The sequence below is a fragment of the Danio rerio genome, chromosome 15, assembly GCF_052040795.2.
Source record: "Danio rerio strain M-AB ecotype USA chromosome 15, GRCz13ab, whole genome shotgun sequence".
In the NCBI taxonomy this organism is placed as follows: domain Eukaryota; kingdom Metazoa; phylum Chordata; class Actinopteri; order Cypriniformes; family Danionidae; genus Danio; species Danio rerio.
This window is the reverse complement of record NC_141035.1, coordinates 38,052,954-38,067,408: the sequence shown is the minus strand read 5'-3', so window position 1 is coordinate 38,067,408 and position 14,455 is coordinate 38,052,954. Positions and strand designations below refer to the sequence as shown.

The 14,455-nt window shown below is 36.3% G+C and overlaps 1 protein-coding gene across 7 annotated transcripts in view; it reads left to right on the top strand.

The window, feature by feature from the left end:
- Positions 1 to 1,862: 1,862 nt before the first annotated feature.
- agfg1a (ArfGAP with FG repeats 1a) overlaps positions 1,863 to 14,455 on the top strand; it is a 56,090-nt gene continuing 43,497 nt past the window's right edge. For 6 of the 7 annotated variants that reach the window (XM_087282475.1, XM_087282474.1, XM_087282473.1 and 3 more), the window contains exon 1: positions 1,863 to 2,198. In XM_087282475.1, coding sequence (XP_087138601.1) covers positions 2,032 to 2,198 — 167 coding nt within the window. In that variant the 5' untranslated portion in view covers positions 1,863 to 2,031. 7 annotated transcript variants of the gene reach the window in all.

The window sequence follows — 14,455 nt, the reverse complement described above, 5'->3', positions numbered from 1 at the left end:
TGATTTGGGACATATGCCATAAGGATTTGGTTTAAACAGTGTCACCAATAGTAGACAACAAATCACCAGTAAAGATCCACTAAAATGGTTTACATTAAAACTGCTAAAATTCCCATTATATTCCTTACAATGCTTTTACAGCAGGGACATTTCTATCTGTCTGTCTATCCATTTCAAATTGTTTCCACTACAAATGCCATGAAGATATTATAAATCATTACCTTTTAAACATTAAAACCAATGAATTTTACTGGTTACTCTGTATTTTGGCACATTTGCCATTAGTATGCCATTGGTTAAAAAGACACCAACAAAAGCAACAAATTACCAGTAGAGATCTGCAGGGACTACTACACAGTTTCAATTTACTAGAACTTCTATGTTAAGCTGCTTTGACACAATCTGCATTAGAAATAAAGATGAATTGAATACATTAAAACCACTAAAATTCCCATTATATTCTATACAAAGCTTTTTCAACAGGGAAATTTCTATCTCTGTCTATCTACCTATCTGTCTATACAATTGTTTGCTATTTATTCAAACTATTTATTTAAGATGAACTGAAACAACACAACTCTTAAGTTTTTTAAGGGGCAACTTGATTGTTTTATCTGCAATCCTATTAAATTTGTAAAATAATAATAAGTTAACTTGATTCCTTGAAGTCTACTTGATTCCTTTATGCTGTCCCAATACAAGTTGATCCCAGCATTTTTTAGTCTATCTATCTATCTATCTATCTATCTATCTATCTATCTATCTATCTATCTATCTATCTAGATAGAGTCTAGATGACTCTTAAAATCTGTTAATCATGGCAGTCTTTAAGACAGCATCGAACCTTCTTTACACTACACGTTTAATCTGGTTTCATTTACACCATTATTGCTTAACACAAATTCATAGCCTTCTTAAATGATTCATGCCCTCAGCCAGTTAAATCCTTTGAATTAGGTCACTAGCAGAGAACTGGACGTGATTTATTCGCGTTAATGTGCTGCACCACGTGTTCCTGTAGAGGGCGCTGAAAATGAAGAGCATTCTGTCATTTACTCACTCTTTACTTGTTTCAAGCCTTAATGTGTTTCTTTTCTTAAACACAACCAAAGACTTTATGATAAAAAAATGTATTAATCAAAGGGACTTTGACACAATTAGTAGTTAGAAATGTTAGAAACATGTAAATTGAATGCCATAGTATTTGTTTTGATCGATAGAATCCTCATGTGGCTTACAGGTTTTCAGCTTTCTTCAAAATATCTTCTTTTTGTGTTCAACAAAAAAAACTCATAAAGGTTTGAAACCACTTGAGGGTGACTTAAAAGTACATTGGAGTTTTGGATGAACTATCCCTTTAAATAAGGGCGAGAACCGTTTTTTATTTAGTCTATGGCGAGAACGTGCACTCGAGAAGTCTGCTAAACGGGTTCGACTGCGGTCACGTGATCCTAGAAGGTCGTCTACGATTGGCTACTCGCTTTTCCTTTCCAGAGTTTTCGCCCCTTTGCTAGTGGATTCATCCGTTTCTGGACGCTTTTATACAGATAAACAAAAATTGTCCTTACTAATAACCACACACGTCGAGGCAAAATACTGCCAGGCGTATAATTTTCCCACTTCCATAAATTGTAGCACCGCAAATAACGTTTTACAAGAAGTTTTAGCACTGAGCTCTGCGTTATCTTGCGTCCGCCGAGTTCTCTTCGCCTCCTGTTGGTCGTCAAGTTAAACTACACGGTATAATAATTCAATGAAGATGAATACAGAGTGGGAGGGCTGGGCTGGCTGTCGAGAGCAGATTACTGGTAGTGAAAGTCGAGTGGGCAGACTGGATGTTAAAGAAAGACCCTCCTCTCTTCACTACCGTTGTTCGAGAAACGTGAGGCCCTTCTGAAGAACTCCGGTCCGTCTCCCGGTAATCCGTTTCAAAGGAAGTTCCGTTGGTTACTCTTTCCCCAGGACACTTACTGGATCTTTTAAATATATCACTTGTTTTAACTGACTAACGCTATATTAACGGCTCCGGCCATGGCAGCGAGCGCGAAGCGAAAACAGGAGGAAAAACACCTGAAGATGCTGCGAGAAATGACGAGTTTGGCGCCCAACCGAAAGTGCTTCGACTGCGACCAGCGCGGGCCGACCTACGCCAACATGACGGTGGGCTCGTTCGTCTGCACGTCCTGCTCTGGCATCCTGTAAGCCACCCTCTTGTCTCTCTGTCTGAGCCTCTTTCTTTCACACACTGGGGCTGTGTCTCAAAATGTAGTGTTCTGCCTATCTAGTAGACTAGACACCGTGAGCGCATTGTCTGAACGTGTCTAGTTAGGCTGTTTGCTAGATTGTGAAAGCTATTGTTTTAACCCAGCTGTTGATCCATTAGCATACATGCTTTGTTAGAGGGGCTTTAATGCAAATAAAGGCTGAGTAAATGTTTTGTTGACTTGGGGGGTTGGTTATCTGTCAGTTAGCATAAGCAGGCTTGACGTGTGGGTGAGTTGAATTTTGGGTGGGTGGGCTAATGCGGTAACATCTTATTCATGTGTGTCTTTTGTCCACTCCAGCAAACTTGAGCTACTACCTGTAACGTTATGCTTTCTACATAGTCATGTCCCTGCATTGTCTTATCTAACTACAAGGAGAGGCTCTTGTGGTTCAGATAAACCCCTATACAGCATGTGGAAGGGCTGGATAGTCATTGAGACACATGGTGGCATGTGGCAAAGGGTGTGTGCACTCATGCGGTGTTTTCTCTGATAGCAGAGAACTTGACAGTCCCTAAATGAAGCTGAGTTTATTCAAGGAGTTGCTTGTATGGGGTAGATCAAGTTTACAGAATGATTAATTGCATATAAAATATAGAAAAAAATGCATGTATGTGTATATATATATATATATATATATATATATATATATATATATATATATATATATATATATTAGGGGTGTCACGATTTTGATTTTTAATTGAAATCGATCGAAATTTATGCTCAACTTCGATTATTGAATCAAAAAATAGAATCGTTGAAGCTGCCACGCCCCCATGTCACATCAGCTCGGCTTGCCAAGCGGAAAAAAACATGTTTGTTGAAGTGCTTGTTAAACTGCAGACGCAGGATACCCGTCGACAGAGCTTAAATCCTCTCCTCTTTCAATGAAGTCGCCGGTGTGAAAGTATTTTGGATTTCCAGTTAGTTATGTTGACAACGTTTGTGTTGTCGACAAAAAAAACACAGTTTGCAAGCTCTGCTATGTACGCATTACAGTTGGGATGATAGACGATGGGCGCATCGCGATCCTCCGCCCCGCACCCGTTGCAAATCCGCTCGCGAAAAATACACACTCAGGCCCTGTTTAAACTAATATGTCTTTGTTTTTAAATGGCATTTTAGAACGACAACGATCCACATCCACACTGGCGTGTAGCATTTCTGAGCAGCCCTCTTTCCTCACTACCGCTGAAAACGCACATCACGTGACCACACACACTCAGGCCCCGTTTACACTAGTGCGTTTTAGTTTTAAAACGGCGTTTTAGGATGAAAACGATCCGCGTCCACACTCGCGTTTTACCCATCGTTTCTCAACTGCTCTCCGTCCACACCAAAACGCTGAAAACGCACATCACGTGACCACACACACACACTTTGGCAAGCGCTCCAGCATTTCTACCCAGATGAGAGCTCTGCTAGTTGGACTTCTCATCAAGCATCTCCCGCTGGATCTAATCTCACTATATTTATTAAACGTGATATTTCATTCATCTTGTTGTCTTTATCTAACTACATATTCCCTGACTTTGGTCATTGGAATCTATTACTTGTTCTCAGGTAACGTGTTTTGGCTGAGCGCAAAGATAAGTTAATGATTAATGTAAGCACGTAGCCTACATTCTGTATATTGACCAATCGCTAGCCTTTATTTCCTATAATGTATAAACTTATTGTATGTTATACTTTTATAATGGCCATTATCGATTATTAAAACTGATATTCAGCAAAAGAGAGGGTATGTTTCGTATTTTCACTGAAATTGAAAGGAGGCAGTTGTTATCGGCTCCGTTTTGTTATAAATATCCACACAGTGAAGATGACGCTCATATATGCAGCACGACGCCTCAACATTTCTGCTGTCTGTTTAGTTGTTAATATTAAAAAGAAAATAGGCAGTTCCTTATATCAAGTTTACATTTTATTGTTGAGAAAGTGAAACAACGTAGCCAAGGTGATGTGAATGAAGTTATAAAGTACACTGTTCCCTGTGAAGATTGACGCGTGTCCTCGGTATGTTTTCCATATCAAACTGAGAAGAAGAGATGCAGCCTTGATCAAACTTGCGAAGTCTGAACTTACACGGAGAAGATTCAGGACTGAACTGTGTGTTAGGCTACTTAATATTGAGGAAAAGCCCCAATCAGAGAGGCGAATGTCTGCAGCCCCGCCTCCGTTTTCAGATGTCTCCGTCTTTCCCCATCCACACTGAGACGGAGCAGCAGCGTTTTAGAATGAAAACGGCCTCTCCAGCGTTTTCGAAACGCTCCGTTTTCGGCGCTCGAGAACTCCGGCGTTGTGTGGACGGATGGCGTAACCGTAGCAAAACTTATGCGTTTTCAAACTAAAACGCATTAGTGTAAACGGGGCCTCATTCACACACAGACACAGACGCACACACATTGTCATGCGCTCGAGACAGGGAGTCAAGGCAGTCAGCGAGTCAGTAGACTGCTTCCATCTTTTACTTTTACACAAGTACTTAGTCATTTTAGCGAACACCTCAGATACTGTTGGCTGGTTTCTGTTGGTTGTGCACCTTTTTTACCGACGCCATTATAACGACACAGATCACTGCCTATTCACGAGTCCCGCAGAAAAAAGTGATTGACAGGTTGTAATTGTGTGTAACTTACCTTTATTCATTCACTGTATGATTTGTTTATGGGTAAAACAAAGACCGTGCAAGTCAGGTAGTTTAAACGGTAGGCTACTAATAATTAATTCGTTATTAATTAATTAATTATTCATAATCGAAAATCGAATCGTAACTTTAGAATCGAAAATGTAATCAAATCGAGGATTTGGAGGATCGTGACCCCCTAATATATATATATATATATATATATATATATATATATATATATATATATATATATATATATATATTAGGGTTGTAACAATATACCGGTATGACGGTTTACCACGATTTGAACGTGCACGATTATCATACCATGAACAATTGCATATCAACGGTTTTAACCCTTAAAGACCGAGACAGCCGCCCGCGGCTAAAAATAAGTATTGCTCTTAAATGTTTAATAACTTTTGATCCGCTGATCCGATTCATACAATTCAAAGATTGGCATAAAGAAGAGAATCTCAGCTTTCCAGTGCTGGACTTTCAGAGGCTCCGGAATCAGTGCGGTTACGTCATCAACATTTGACAACGCTGATTTGACAAAGAAACGCTCGTCACTGTGTCTCCGGACAAATCAGACATGATACATTGATGCATTGTCCCTCCTCCATGCCCAGATTGGTTCAAACTCGCTATATCACAACCAATAAGCATAGGTTTCGCTTTTGTTTGTGGACCAACATGAGCTTTTTGAACAACACGGAATGAGAGAAAGGCATACATTTATGCGCGGCTAAATAAAACGCAAAAAAAAAGTTTTGCATGAAATAATTCTCATACTAAGTACTTTTGCATGCACAGCAGCACAGAAACATGAAAAAACAGTGACACAGCAAAGACAAACTGCTGCTCTTGCTGTTTTCAAAAGACGCAAATGAAGATGCAGCTGTTTGTCTGCATTGCAGACAACCATATCCATATCCATAGACAACCATATCCTTGCTGGCACATAAAATCTAGGGATGTTCCATATTGAATCTAGTTTCGTTATGTAACTATTTATAGTATAGTAAATATTTATATCTATTTTTTACTGAGGATTTGCACCATGTTTATTTGGACTTTATTTGGACTTTGACACATTATTTATTATTTTCTTATTTTTATTTGTTCATTGTAAGTGGTGTTGTTTATAGTAACTAAAAATATATTATTTGGAAAAAGTCAAATTTGCTTCACTGTTCTATTATTTTGTAACATACCGTATACCGCGAAACCGTCAAACCGTGGTATTGTTTTAGACGATTATCATACCGTGAAAAATTCATACCGTTACAACCCTAATATATATATATATATATATATATATATATATATATATATATATATATATATATATATATATATATATATATATATATATATATATATATATATATATATATATATATACATAAATCTAAGGTTACATCAGTTGGAAATTATTTAAATATAGTAAGAACAGACAGATCTAAAATAAATATATTTACTTTTTTACAATTTTTTAATATATAAATAATAAATCAATAAAAAATCTATAATAGATAAATTAGATATAATAGATAAAAATATAGTCATACTGTTAAACCTATGCATTCATTGGTAATATGAAGCTATCAGAATTATTTTTAAATTAAATTATAAACTATAATAGTACACGATCAGCGCAGTTTTAAGTAAAAATGATAATGGAGTGATTATATTTAACTTTCATAGTGTGAATGATAACTGTTCTGTTGTTTTTCATTTTGAAGATTAAAACTCTCAAGCTTTTCAAAAGACGGTGCATTCTGGTTGCTTATCAATGTTTTTAATCACTCCGGATGAATTCAAAATTTCTGCTGCTAGTAAATTAGATATAAATTCCGAATGGTTTATGTTCAGATTCATATCATGATAGGCTCTCTGATCTGTTGTTGGCATTGTTATAACAGCAGCAATATGCATTTTGACATCTGAAGCCAAGTTTCTGTGTACTGAAGATTTTTACATGTAAGTCTTTTACATAATGGTTCTTCCACATTAGCTGATATGCATCAATTTGGCACAAGAACTAATGCTTTTAAACATGCCATCACATTCGCAATATCTACATTAAAAGATGCATATAAAAGTTGATAGATGAATAGATTTTATTAAAGTGTATCTTTTAGGACAGTTGTTCGTCCTGTGTCAGTATTTCTGGCCTGTTGTGTAACAGCCGTCTACTGCAGGGGATTTTGGATTAAAGATAGAAATGATTCCTAAATTAATGCCTTTTTAATTCAAACTGCAAGACTCATCTTACATGTGTGTGATAAAGAATCAGGCCTGTAGCCAGCCCAGTAAAAGGAGTGGTTTCTTGTACTCAAAAAGTGGACATTTTTGCAGTTATTTGCCTCATTTTCTTTCCCTTTGAACACTACATTTTATTTTGAGAAACATTTATAATATTTTGGAGCAGTAAACATGTTGGGTTAAATAATCCAAATGAATCATTGATTTCTACTAGTCTTCATAAGTTTTAAAACCAGATTTTTTCACACTTTTAAGCAGCATCTTTGGATATTTTTTCTGCTGGAGATACTGTTGTTGTCTTTAAAAAAAAAAAAAAAAAACTTACACACACCATCATTTTATTTCAAGAATAAGCTCCAAGATTTAAAATAAATGTTACTTGTAAAATGTTTTCTATATTTAACAGTACAGCAGGTCAGTAGTGAAAGATGACATCACTTACGTTAGATTCTTATGTTTTCATGCACGCCTGGATGTTAGACTCATAAAAAATAATTGTTTGCATTGGACAAAACTAATTAGCTGAAATCACACCAAGTTGACAGTATAGGGCTGGGTGATTTGGCCTAAAATCAAAATCTCAATTAATTGAACGTTTTACCTAGCTTTGTTTATTAATAAACGATTATTTTATTTATTTATTTATTTTGGCCTCATAGTTCACTGACAAGTTTTGTACTGTAAATATGTTCACATATTACAAGTGAGAGATTTTTGAATATAGGGTGCATTTCTTGATTTTGAAATAGTTAAAGGAAACATGCACTATCTATGATTATTTACTGAACATCATAATTGAAAATATGCCGTGTGACATGTTACAGTTTTACGAGGTCCGCAGGTATACGAGCTTGCGAAGGCTGTGACGGAACATTGTGTGTTCGATGTACAAGTATAAATCAGCCTTAACAGAGTGGGGTCACATGACTTCATATGCGGTAAGGAAAGTAAATGAAAAACAATTGACCTGGAAAAATTTGATGATCAATTATAGGTTTTGAATGTCGATGTTGATTACTTTTTGATTAAATGCCCAGCTCTTATCAACAACCAACAAAAGAATCCGCTAGTTCTTAAAGCCTATTTTGATGGGTCATTTTTAATATTTAGGATGGCATAGCGGTCAAAATAGGACAAATGAGCTCATGTATGGGACAAATTTTGGATCTTTATCAGTGAGGAGTGGGTCTTTAAAATCACCCAATACTCTCCCCACCTTTTACGGGCCTAACAATTGTCAGAATGTAAGTAAATATTGGAAGAAGACCATCTTCCTTAGTTGTAGTCTGGGGGTTTATGACATTTGTGTGATGCACTATGGTTTGCTCTCTTAAGCAATTTCATGTGCATTTATGGATCTTTTTAAAATGACAATCGGTCATAACATTTTAACACATTCTGCACTGGTTTCTCAAATTAATTCTTATAATTGTAAAATGTCTTCAGGTTGTTTCTCAGGATATTTTTGGGGGAACACTATGTTGCTGTTGCAGAGGGCTCAGTGTCTTTACAGATGAATGTGTTCGTTCCTGCTGGGTAATTCAATCCTATAATTTTATGCTTGGTTTGGAATATGATGAAAACCGACCCACTTTTTCCCCATTTTTATTCACATATTCCCCTTGATGTCTGAATTTGAAATGGATTGTCTGCACGGAGTAGTGCCTTTTTATTCCTGTACCCTTTTTTTCATTAGCTGAAAGTCTTTGTGAAGAATCTAAATTGGTTGTGTTAGTTCAAGTCTCTGTTTCTGATCTGAGGGAAAGAAATAGTCTCCGGCAGTCTGAACTTGTCTGAACTCATCACATCCGAGGCGTGATGAGCTACGTCTCCTGGGTTTGCTTAAAAATGGGTTCGATTTCCCAGCTGTCAAGTGGAGGAGGGAACCGTTCTGCTGGCGTCCTTCCATATCTTTGAATTTTTTTAAGTTACTATCTTGCAGTGTAGTCTATTCCAGATTACTGTTACATTTAAACTACTCCCTCAAAAGGCGGCAAGATATTTGAGAATGACCTCTTATTGGATCCCACGAGGGCAGAGGAGCCATCTGCCTTCTGTTTAAAGCACTTCTTAGAGAAATGACATCTTGGCACGTTTCTGAGTAAATCGCTGGATAGATGATATCCTTGCATAGTGTGATCAGGATTGATGGTATTCCAGATAAAGAGATCTCTATAATGCCATTCTCTTGTGCTCACTAAACTGACCGCAAAATTACTAAGTAATAGTCAGTAAGTCTGCAAAATATAAGAAGGATAGTTAGATGGATGTGATCAATTGATAAGTGAGAACGTTTACATGGACACCAATACTCCAAAACAATTTTAATACAATTAAGGCAATACTATGATTAAAAGTCTACCATATAAACAGCAATTAAAATTTTTTTTTTTACCTTAAACTGACTAAAGTCCTACTCGAACTAAACATAAATCGAGTTAAGACATTTCCATTTTAGTTGCATTATTGAAGTGCAGTACAGACATGTAAACACCTTAAATTAAACATGACGGTTGTGTAGTACGTTTTGCAACCGGATGCACACGGCAGTTGTCAGGCATTTGATGACAAACAAATGACAATAGGTTGTTTTCACATCGTCATTGATGACGCGAGATGGAATTAGTGATGTCCATGCAAACGTATAATCAATCAAAAGAAATATGAAGCGAGTTATTGTAGCTGAATTCTTCTGGGATCCTGCTGGGAGGAGCGAGTTGAGAATCATGTTAGTTTATTTGAAAAGGGTGTCCGGTGTATTTGAACTAATCTGTGTGCACTGCAAGGGCTTTTACTTTGCTATAAATGTGAATCAGGCAAGTTGTCTGTAATAAAGCTGAACTCAAATGTTAAAAGTCTGCATGGACAGGAAGGAGACTTTTATTTTGGCATGTGGATTCACTTCCAACTGAAATTGAATATTGGGTATGGGGGCGGGGCTTTCTTTATGTACATCATTCCCTCATAGCTAGGCCCACACGGAATCTTTGCGCGCAGAATTCCGCAGGTTTCTGCAGATTTTTAGCCCTTCATTAATTCTGTTTATTTACTTGAGTAAATGTGTAAATCTGAATTTATTCAATTTTTATTCAGTAATTTTTAAACTTTTTATTTCATATATTAAGGTTTAAGTTATGGTACTCTGCTGGATACTCCCAAAATAATTCCACAGAAATCCGCAGATTTTTACCTAAATTCTCAGCAGAAATAGCAAAAAAACATCCGCAGATTCCGTCTGGCCCTGCTCATAGCAAGGTAATGCGGAAGCAAATGGGCAGACTTTAAATGTTACCAAAACAAGCTTTTCTTTTTGCAGTGGATTGACTTGCATGGATTAATTGTTAGCCTAAAGGATAACAATGTGTGCTAGCAAAATATTCATTGTAAATTTTGATTTAACAGTTGAGTGCTGCAGGAATAGAATATTGTAGGCCAACCTGGGAACTAACGTCAAGCTAATTTCATTGACTTATAAATCCCAGTGAATTAGTCCATAGATTTCTGGATTATTCAAACAAAAAATGTATTATTTTTCCGCATTTAGCTCAGCAATATAATCTTCATAAATGAACACTTTTTTTAAGCATAAAAACAACTGCCAGAAGTAATTTTTACATTTCACAAGTTGGACAATTAGTGTTACTTGACATTGTTTTTAATAAACAGTTTTCTACTTTTTTTTCTATACTTTGAGAGAACAGTGTGCCTGAAAATATAAACTTTTTAAGTGGTTTCAAAATCAAACTTTCTCACAGTCACTGTTTACTTCATTGAAAAATTATCTTTATCTCCTCGATCTAAACTTGATTGTTTAAAAATTCTGACAGTATTTATATGTGAATAGGTAGAATAGAAGTCGTTTTTGCTATGAAACATGTCATAGAAATTATTGGGATAAGTGATATTATTGTCATTTGAAAGGTGCAGTATATGTAAGTTTGACACCCAGTGGTTGAACTAGGTATTGCACTCCTGGATCAAAACAAATGCAAGCGCTGGTTGCCAGATTGAGGACCAAGGAACGAGTCTGACAATCAAGCCTAACGCCCCATTCACCCAGGGCTTCAGCGTCAATGCTTGACTGAAGGCATGTCTGAAGTTGGGGTCAACGCGATCGTCATAGCAGCGTCAGCCAATGAAATTCAGTCAGCAAAAGGCCACTGTCTAGCTGCTGTATTTGCATACAGCGATCTGAATGGCTGACGCTTCCGTCTGACCTTTAAAAGTTGAGCTAGTCTAAACTTCTGCAGCGAGCAACGCCTCTGAAGCGGCGCAGACAGATCCACAATGCAGTTCGGCAATGCCTGACGTCACTCATTCAAAGTGAATGGGAAGCGTTGATGCTGACGCCTCGTGTGAATGGGGCGTAAAAGCTGATTTAAATCATGTTCTAAATAAAAGCAACAGGATGTGATAGAAGGAATATTTTTCATATTAAAAGGAGTTTTTGTTATAACCCACACCTGATTGAACTATTAGAAACAGCTTCTATTGCTTGCAGCTGAACAACAGAAAACTGACAATGATCACCTTAGATACGCCTAATGTCCTTTATTCAGTGTTAAATGCTAATAATGTAAGTTTCAATGCCATTTTACATGGCATTTATTGCCATACTACTGAAAGCAGTAGCAGATAGTTCACCTCAGACCTTGAAAAGAAAATAAACCATTTGAAATTGAACTTTAAAACTGTGACTCAAAATCAGCACATATCAGTAATTTAGCATGTACGTTTAATAATGTTAAAGAGGTTTATTATGTATGTATTTATTATGTATTAAGTATTAAATAGATTACCAATCTTACTATTTCATGAGTGATTGCATGTTCTGTATTTCGTAAGGGCTGTATTTAAATTTCTGTCATGTTTCGTCTGGTGCAAACAGCCAAATTGCTTATTAATGCAAACCCTATCACATAGCGTGTAGTTAGGACGCAGGGTTAAAATGTAACCTGCTCACCTAATGTTTACGTTCATAATATTTATTTTATTTGTTAATTAATTACCACCTAATGTGGAACTCTTAATCTGCATCTTATTTAGGAGTCTGCTACTGTCCACTGCAGGCCACATTTTGGTCACGGGCACATGCTTTGAGAGCTTTTCTGATTGAATAAATGAAATATGCAGTTTTTCGCCAAGGCAACCCGGGGTGCTGAAATATAATTGGCTGAACTGGCAGTGGGTGGGTTTAAAGAACCAAAACAGAGACAGAGTTCCAGCACGGACTGCCCATTTTCAAAGCAGAATATCTGACTTTAGCATTGTTTTCAAGATAAACAAGAATGTTTGCATAACATGTTTCTTAAATATATGCACACGTATTATGGTATTTTTCTGCTCTAGAAGAGTCAAAAACTTACATACAGCACCTTTAAGACCAATTTATGCCTTGTTTATATAATGATTCTACAACAGGATTTTCATTGCCATAAACGCATTCAAGGCAGAAAAAACACATGTAAATGTCCTTTTTGGCTTTAAAGTTATTCATGAATCATAACTTTTCTGGAAGTGGACTGCAGATTTAAAACAGAGATCGCTTTGACAACTACTCAAAACCGGTAGTTTTTTTGGAAAATGTTTTGAAAATGAACCTTTTCTTGACCTGTTAATAAAAAAAACATCCCTGAACTCTCTGACACCTCTAACAGAGATTAGATGAGATAACAGAAGCTGTGAAATGACACTAATTTAAAGACATTTATGTCACAATATATCACAATATATATTGAGTGGCCAAAAATGATTGAGCTCATGTCCATGTATTACACGATAAGTTGATATTCTGATTATAGTGTTGGAACTATGACCTTACTTTGTAGGCTAATCGGCTGCTAGCATAAAACTGGTTCCCTCGATAAAATCCTTATAGAATTTTCCCATAGGCTTTTTGAAGATTGCAAATAATAAGCTCTGTGATCAAACACTGTTCATTACACTTACACGTTTTGTCCAGCCAGATAATCCTCACACGAAAATACAACTTTGAGCACTTTTGGATCTTAAATACAAACGCAGGAACTAAAAAGCTAACATTAGCTGTAAACGGACTACACTAACTTCAGGGCGCTCGCCTGTGACATCAGCACCACCCTGCTACAGATGACTCTTCAAGCTTATATTTTAGAAATATTGTCCATGACAAAGAGTAAATCTCTTTGTTTATTATATTATAATCCACGCTATTTATTATAAACTAATAAATACACAAAAAACACATAGACCTACTTGCCGTTTTTAAGTGGGAAATGCATCTGTTTTGCTTTACGGTTGTTGTAAAAGTTTTAAAAACGAAATGTATAAATGTGCCTGCATAACATAAGACATTTAAACAAGTGTAACGTTATCGCTCGCGTGCACACAGCCTGCTTACCTTAACAGTTAAAACATAAAAAAATAAAATAAAATCAAGACTGTGCTGTAACTGATGTGTTTTATGTCGTAGAGTAAAACGTGAAAGTATCTTGAGCTTGTGTTTGCCACAAACATTATTTAATCGTTTTAACTGAAACCCCATTCAAAAAACCCATTGACTTTGGAACGAGGGAACTGAAACTAAACAATGGTAAAATACTAACTCGCTTTTGGGTTTTTGCAAACAAATTAACGTCATAGTTTCTCCACTCTATTGTGACAGGCCTATTTGAACATACTACGTAGTACATAATAAACAGTCCTTCCCCTCTATAATTTTCCCTGAACGATGAGCGTTGTAGTAAACTCCATTGGGGCAAATAAATGAGATCTTTTCTCTAAATTGAATTTAACATCACCAGAGAGATGTCTGCTGCTCTCCTCACTAGAGCACACACACCAGATGCCAGACAGTCTCTTTAGCAACGTCACTACAAACTACAGACAATACAGTGCAACAGTAATCTATATACAATAACTGTAGTAGGATCCACAGCATTCATATAGTGTGCACTGCAGTTATAATGTCTGCTGCTTTTCACATAAATTATTATTAGCTGTCAATGGTTTTATTAATTAACATTACTCATCAGCTTGGAAATAAATGTTCTAAAAGAGTAATTTGTTCCTCTGTTTTGTTATGCTTTTGTTTATAGTTGTATAATGGACTTCTCTATTCTCAAAGAACAGAAAACACTGTTTTGTTGTAAATCGTTGATGTTTAAAGGGCACCTATTTTACCCATTTTTCAAGATTTTAGTTGAGTTTTTGTGTTTTCAGAATGTTTCTGTAAAGTTTCAGCTCAAAATACCCATCAGATTACTTATTATAACTTTCAGAATGTGGAAAGTTTGAGCTGTTAGGACAT